This window comes from Phoenix dactylifera, unplaced genomic scaffold (assembly GCF_009389715.1).
Source record: "Phoenix dactylifera cultivar Barhee BC4 unplaced genomic scaffold, palm_55x_up_171113_PBpolish2nd_filt_p 001466F, whole genome shotgun sequence".
NCBI classification, from domain to species: domain Eukaryota; kingdom Viridiplantae; phylum Streptophyta; class Magnoliopsida; order Arecales; family Arecaceae; genus Phoenix; species Phoenix dactylifera.
The window spans coordinates 63,512-71,135 of NW_024068780.1; the positions used below are offsets into that span (position 1 = coordinate 63,512).

Below are 7,624 nucleotides of genomic sequence, written 5' to 3' on the forward strand. Positions count from 1 at the left end.
TGAGCATCCTATAGAAATACGTTGGGTTGATCTAAGTCACTAAGGCAATTGAAGATTACTTACAACCCTATGACTTAATCAGATCTTATTATTAGAAATTTAACCTTTTTTGGTTGCACAACATTGGATTCGAGCTATAACATTGGACACTAGGCCAAGTTTAGTTGCATAATATTGTATCCAAACACGACAAAAAAGCAATATCTAGTAATATTTATTGTTGATAGTAAGAGTGGTCTATAAGTCAATAATGAAATGTAGCATTTCATCTAAATGACGTAGATAATATTTTCCCTTAAACTACCAAAATTATTGTATTAATTTGGTCTGTTTCAGGTTTGATCATGATCCAGGAGGTAGAGTTGATATAAAAGTCGAAATCTACCTTCTAAACAATTTTAACTTTTTCTACTTTATTTCCACTAATAATTTCTATTTTAGGAAAGGAAATTCTATTAGAATTATAAAAAAAAATCCGACCCACATTGTGCAGGGCTCTAAAGAATATGATAGGTCATGTCACGTGGCTGACCAGGTTGATGGATTTGGGGCTTGATAGAAGTGGAATCAAAGTGAGGTTGTTGATAGTAGGGGTCCAAGGAAGGATGAGAAATACCACAGTGAAGGCTAGTACGACGGGTGGTCACAGCAACACTAGTCCAAGATCCTCTACTAAGGTCAACTTGGGTCCACAAAAAGAATATCTAGGACCCTCCTACTGGTCTATTAAACCACGCAAAGAGAGAGAAACAGAGTAAGAGAAAACAAAAAAAGAGAGGAAAGAGAAAGAGAGGAGAGAGGAGAGAGAAAGAAGAGAGGGCTCTCTTCTTCTTCCCAAAAATAGGAGAGTGCCCACTCTTCCTTTCTTCTTGGATCAGGGGTGACGACCGCCAAGGTAAATTTGTATTGGTGGAAAATTCTAGTAATTTGAATTTTTATATTTGGATCAGACTACTAGAGCTTTCTCATAATTGTTAGGGACGGCTGGAGGATGTACTTTCTTATTTATATATATATTAGGATACATGCGGACATATATTTAGTCCCATATAATTGGTTATTTGCTAGGTAGATTTTGTGTGCTCATACAAAATCAAGAAACTCAAATAATACCTTTCGACTAGTTTTTTGGGTGAGATATTGAGTTGTTACAAATGGTATCCAAGTAGATACGGCCATGGGCCATGTGAACTAAGAAACACTGTAGTACGGGCTCACTGAGGCTAACGGATCGATTGTGGTGCTTGTTATTAGATATGAATGGATTTAGACTCTTAGCCTGACGAGGACATCAAGACTTAAACGGAAAAAGTATGTTAGAACTCGCGCGGCCGTGTGTTTAGTCATACATAGATTATTTGCCAGGTAGATCTTGGATACTTATACAGAATCAAGAAACTCAAATAATATTTTCTAACTAGCCTTTTTAGATGAGATACTGGATTATTACAATATTTGCAATTAGACTAAAGTTAAAAACAACAAGAATTCTTAATGGCTTTGCCCAAAAAAAAAAAAGGGCAAACACCCAGCCATAAAAGCGAAGGTAGTTAATTAAATAGCTTAATTAATATAGTCACGAATATGGAATTGACATCTTCATGTTTCCCAAACCACATGCATCACACATGCTAGTTCTCCACCTGGAAACCAAAAATTTTGAAGTACCTCCAACCATGCAGCGCTGTTACAACTATTTTGGCTAATGACACCCTCTCAATGAAGTTTACTGCTACTATTTTAGGCAAAAATACCCTCAATGATGATCTTAGAAACCAGAGAGAGCAGCCCCTACACATCGCCATCGACACTATTCTCACATGCCTGTCACGTGCCAGCCACCTGTGAGGGAGTCTACAGTACTGTGGGGTTCTTCTGCGACTTTGGCGGACTTGCTTTCTTTATCTCCCCTACTCTTTTCCTCTCTCACGTAAGATACTCTCTCTCTCCCGTTCCTCCCTGCGACTTTGGCGGACTTGCTTTCTTTGTCTCCTCTACTCTTTTCCTCTCTCACGTAAGATACTCCTTCTCTCCCGTTCCTCCCTGAAACCCATGGAGGCCTTCCTGAGATCTAAGGAGTCTCCCTGCAAGAAGAGTGAAGAAGATGGAAGTCAGGCTCTGAAACGCTTCCAATCTCTCATCGGCAAATGCGAACTTCGCCATTGCACGGACAGTTTCCTCATCGTAAGGATTGCTAAACCACAATCTGATATCGCCACAGAAGATCTTCCGAAGCACGCAGCAGAAGAATCGATCAGCGTCAAGGAAGGTGATCTCTTGAACTGTATCCATTTCTTGAAAACAAATCGAAATGGACGTGTCTAACATTTGTTCTTCATGAGGAGATCCCAAGAAGAAAGAGGATTACTCTTATTCAGATAAACGTTCCCATTTTCGAGCAATTAGTTTTCTTTAATTTTCTTGAATATAGTTTGTTGGATGACTATACGGGGAAGTGAATGCATAGGTAGGAGATCTGATATAGGTTATATGTTAACATCCCAGAATTTTTCTTGGATATTGAGATTTTTGCGCGAATTTTGGATCCTGTAATCTGTTTATGTTGATTGTTTCTTGTCCCATGGTTTTGATCATGTCTTGTTTTAACTTGGTTTGGTGATAGATGATTAATGTAATTTTCTTTTTTATTTTTCCTGTTTAAGATTTACAACGGGAAAGAATTTTGCAAGGGATGGCTGTTGGTGAGCAATGCGTGGTTTTGAGAATCATTAAATGTCACAAATATTTATAACAATGATTATTATATTCATTAAGTTTCAGAAATATCAGAAATTCTAAGAATCAAGAAGTTATTAGTATCCACGGGAAGAAGAAGAACGAGAGAGACATTAGACCATAGGCATCTCATCAATATTGGATATATTTATCTTCAGCTTGGTGCATATTTGCATGCATTCAATTATTTTATGCTTCTGTATTCTCCAGTATGTTCCTGGTCGACAGGAAGAATATAAAGCAAGAAGCAGGGTTTTTCTGAGAAAGAAACTTCATCAGGGTTTGCTTAGCTATTTGTACTCTGGTGATGATACTTCCACAGTATGATTCAGTTGTACTTAAGCATTAACCTTTGTCTAAATTTTATGTAATTTTTGTTGAATTTCTGATCACGTTTGTCTTGTTGGTGATGTCTTGTGATGCTAGAATAGTTTTGATTTTTGCATTACGCATTGATCATAGCAAATTGACATGGGAGTGAAAATAATATCGACATATATTTAAAGTCACTGTGAATCGAATTTCAATTTCTAAGCCATATAATGCTGTGAATGGTTTGGCTCTGAAATTGCTGTCAACCCTTGCATTTAGTTATAAAGTCATTGATGGTCGTGCTCTGTTATTTATGAATAACAATTTAGAAACTGTTGACAATAGTTTAAGATTTGCATTAGTTGTTACTTATCAGCCTTCAATGCAGCACTATTTTTGCTATTGCTAAAGATGAACACAGTATTAACTGCATCATTATGTCATTGCAGGGAATGAAGCTTCTTTTAGTACTTACATCCCTATGATTTTGAGGGTTGTGGCCATCAATGTCAATTCTGATCTCTTATCCCAGAATAGCATTCAGTTCCTCAAGGTAGCAAGAAAACTTAGTCCATCTTTGTCCCTCATTGCCTTGCTTAATTCACTTGACCAACTTTTCTTCTACTTGGAAGCTTTTCATTCAAATGAACTAAATTCAGTTTCACTTGCTTACTCGTTGCCTCATTTGATTTACTCAAACAACTGTTCTACTTTGAAGCTTTTCAATGAAATGAAGAAAGAATCAAAAGTGGGACATCTAATTATTCAGATTGAAGCATCTGGTATCTCCTGAAAATTTTTTCTTTGAAGTTGATTTAATGCACCCTGTCGTCCATGTGACATTCTGAACTTGGCGCAGAGGAAGATGCCTTTGCTGGTCTTCTAGAGTGCATATACTTCCCCACCCAGTTTGAATCCCCATCTTCTTATGCAGAGATTGTGGATCTGCTATCGATGTCAGAAAAGTACCAGGCTCTCTCATGTGCTAAGAAATGCATCAGCCTGCTGACTGAGAGACCAGAATGGGCACTTTCCTGCTTTGAGCTTGCTGCAAAAGTGCACTGGGTTGATCTAAGTCACTTGCTGACCAAGTCAGTGAAGCAGTACTTTAATTACAACCCTTGTCACTTAATCAGGTAACACATATGTATCAATTAGTCTTTTTGAGTCAATTTATTTCCATTCATTTTCCATGAATGACCGGGTCTTGATAAATATTATGAGTTTGGAAATAGCTGATTTACCTACCCATTGACTCTAATGGCTAGCCACAAGAATGAACTCCTGAAGCTACCCTTTGTTGGAATTGAGGCACTCTTCAGCGGCGTTGCTCTTGATGTGGAAACTGAGGATGTTATCTATCAATTCATACTGGACTGGGCTAAGACCCATTGCCAGAATCCAGAGGACTGCTGCTCTGCCAAGGAATTGCACCTTGAAAGCTTTATCCACTTCCCTTATCTGGCATGCCATAAGCTGGAAGAGGCGCTGCAATATGAATACTTCGACCGAGAATCCATAAACAAGGCTGTCATTGAGGCTCTGAATTTCAAGATCGGGGCACCATACCGCCGCAGGCTTGCCTCAGAAGGGTGTGACAGCAACCAATTTATCGAGCGGGATTATAGGCAAACGCCCATAAGGGTTATCAGGCTTTCAGCTTTTCAGCTTGAGTGTTGCAAGGTCTATTTCAGCCTTACAGAGAATGAAGTGTGGGAAATGTACCCAGAAGGCAGAAGAGAGTTTGAGACTTTTCGGTTTGGTCCTCATCTCTTCAGTCTAGTGGCTGCCTGCAGCAATGGAACAAAGAGACACTATTTTCAGTTAAGCATTACTGCTGAAGGGAACCACTCACATGAGGTGGTCTATGCCATTAAGTATGAGGTAATGTGCCAAGAGAAGTTTATGCCGATTGAAAGAGGCACTTTTGTAGGAAATGGAACTTATTTCTGCGACAACCTGTTCAACAAAAGCTGGGAGGATACTTTTACTGATGATTGCCGTTTCTTACTTGGTGGCATTCTTCACCTATGTGTGGAGATTACTTACTTCCAGTAAGATGGCTGACATGATTGTCAATTTCCTGCTAGGATTTATCCTCATTCCAAAAGGTACGTAGGATGGTAGCATCGCCTTCGATATGCTCAAATAAGTAGGCAATGTGGGAGGTGTTTCTAAAGATGGAGATCTTAGGAAGCTTTTAGTGTAATCAAATTACAGAAAACAACTTGCATTGTTTGAAATAGCATAAGAAGCAGTAGTGTAGTTCAAAATAAAGAAAACAGCTTGCATAGTTAGAAGTAGCATATATTATGCCTGTATTTGGTTTATCTGGAGTTCCATTCCTGCATGGATTGTGCAAAATATGCCAACAGCCCAATGAGAAATGCAGCTGAGAAATTGTAAATGCCAAGCAGGTTAACAGAGGTAATCCAACTTTTCTTAGCAAATAAACAGTGCAAGAAAATATGATCAAATGATTCTGAAGGTCCAGAGCAGAAGGAAGAGCCATCGATATTAATGCTCAGCTTTGGATGAAGACGGATTCTCTCTACTGTTTAGTTTGTATCTGTAACCAATCCAGAGGAAGAGTTTCACTTTGCACAATAACGCTTGCTCGGAACTTCTGCGCAACAATGCTTGCTCAAATTGACAGCACCATAACCATCCAATATTTTCCCTGCAAGTTTTTAGGGTTAGCTTTGCTTATTCAAATTGATAATCATACCATATGCTAATACTAGTGTTGGGCAGACACATTGCACATGAGAGAGAGTATAGTATGATTCCAACTTTGATAGATATATTCCAACTTCTAGCTAGGAGGAAAAAGAGAATCCAAATACTGGACTCGGTCCAATCTCTCTCAACCAAAAAGTAGCCCAAACACATGTACAACAGATTAACAAAGAGAAATTGAAAATGGAATTTCATATTTGGAAATCTAAAAGGAGTTGAAGACTTCATGAAAAGTGAAAGAATCAAGTGGAGAAACTGATTCAGGCCCTGTTTGGCAGAGCTTTTGGTGGGCCAAAAAACACTTTTTGATCCTCCAAAAGTACTTTCGGATGGAATAGAGATATTTGGTAAAAAAATTAAAATGTTGTTTTAGATTTGTTAGAAAGCTAAAGCAGCTTTTTAAAAGAAGCTCTATTTTGGATTTTCTTCGGAAAAACACTTTTAGCATGCATCGGAAAGCCGTTTTAATTTATAATTTTTTGGACCAAAATACCCATGATAAAATATTATAATTATTTCAAAGGTGTGAACATAAAAGAGAACCAACAAGCATAGCAGAATCAAAAACAAATACAGAGGGCGAAAATGGTTTGAATATTAGTATATTCATATATTTGTATCCATATTTTTTCAACAAATATAGATATGGATATGAATATTAAAACAAATATCCATATTTGTACTAATGGGATATGAACGCAAGTTGGATATTAGTTATACTTATATTTGTTATCTAAATACAAAAATAAATCGGATATTATTCAGATATAAATCAAATTTTTAGCTAAATTTAATAATGAAAAGTATCATAATCATAAAAGGATGGAAAATGAAATTATCATGTTGCCATTCTAAACAAAAATGCTAGTAAGTATACTGCAAAGTCAAAATCAAGGGAAGCTTTCCCGGGATTGGGGGTACCAAAATATACGTTTTGTTCCATAAGTTATGGAGGACGATTTGTGAGTATGTTCTTAAAGAAGATGAAAATCCTATAACTTGGGAAAAAATCTCACTCGTCACTAAAGAAGCAAATCCACAACCAAAACCCGAAGTAGGGATCCGGGAAGATAACCCAAGCTAGAGAAGCCAAACTGAATTTCAGCTTCAAGATGGTGTAAAAATTTTCTTAAGAAAACAAAGGTGGATGAAAGGTAAGCCAATCGAATGAAATTACAATCCATATGGTATGAATCTAAGACCTACCCTTCTTCTATTTGCTGCGGACTGTGAAGGAGCTAGCCTTCTCAGGTGCCTCCAAAACCCATTCTTCATATTCTAAACAGCTCCATGGAGTTAAAAATTGTAAGCATAAAAAGTTAAACTTATGTTTAAGAACTAGAAAAGTCTGCATCATGAGTCCACAAGAGAAAAGGAAGAGCCCCTATCAACAATGATTGGATTTATCCTACTAAATTGTGAGGAAGCATTGCACAGGTCAGAGAGAGAATATGATAGCGACCTATTTTTATATTGAAAGTATGAAGGTTCGGAATAACATATGAAAGTTTGGTTAGGCCTAGTCTTCTATCAGGCTCTTGCTTTCATCTAGTGTTCTCTTGTTTTGGATAGTCTTATTAGGTCTAAACTCCTTAACTTGCAAGAAGTACTCTCTCGCTTGATTTAACGAATATAGGTAGAGGTGACAATTTGGCACCAGATATCCGGAGGTGTGGAAAGAATAGCAGCAATAAGTGGAAAAACCATCAGAAAATGACGATTTCTTGTAGAGGTTTCTACAGAATGACCCCTTTGTTCTAGAAAATAGATCAAAATTATAGGTGCATGGGAGCATACTGATGGAATGAACAAAATACAAACAATTGACATAATATGG

At 37.4% G+C, this 7,624-nt stretch overlaps 1 protein-coding gene across 1 annotated transcript; it reads left to right on the forward strand.

Moving 5' to 3' along the window:
- Window positions 1–1,950: 1,950 nt before the first annotated feature.
- On the forward strand, window positions 1,951–5,376 carry LOC120108655 (BTB/POZ domain-containing protein At2g46260-like). The gene is made up of 5 exons (XM_039122323.1): window positions 1,951–2,269; window positions 3,498–3,601; window positions 3,767–3,830; window positions 3,908–4,184; window positions 4,317–5,376. Exons 1-5 carry the CDS (start codon window positions 2,053–2,055, stop codon window positions 5,104–5,106), a joined length of 1,452 nt encoding a protein of 483 aa, XP_038978251.1. The 5' UTR covers window positions 1,951–2,052; the 3' UTR covers window positions 5,107–5,376.
- The last annotated feature ends 2,248 nt before the right edge of the window (window positions 5,377–7,624 follow it).

Excerpts from the sequence above, each read along its gene's own strand:
- LOC120108655 (XM_039122323.1), top strand. The coding sequence starts at position 2,053 with ATGGAGGCCTTCCTGAGATCTAAGGAGTCTCCCTGCAAGAAGAGTGAA. Across the intron at positions 2,270-3,497 it reads ATCGATCAGCGTCAAGGAAG|GGAATGAAGCTTCTTTTAGT; the intron begins GTGATCTCTTGA and ends ATGTCATTGCAG. Across the intron at positions 3,602-3,766 it reads ATAGCATTCAGTTCCTCAAG|CTTTTCAATGAAATGAAGAA; the intron begins GTAGCAAGAAAA and ends TCTACTTTGAAG.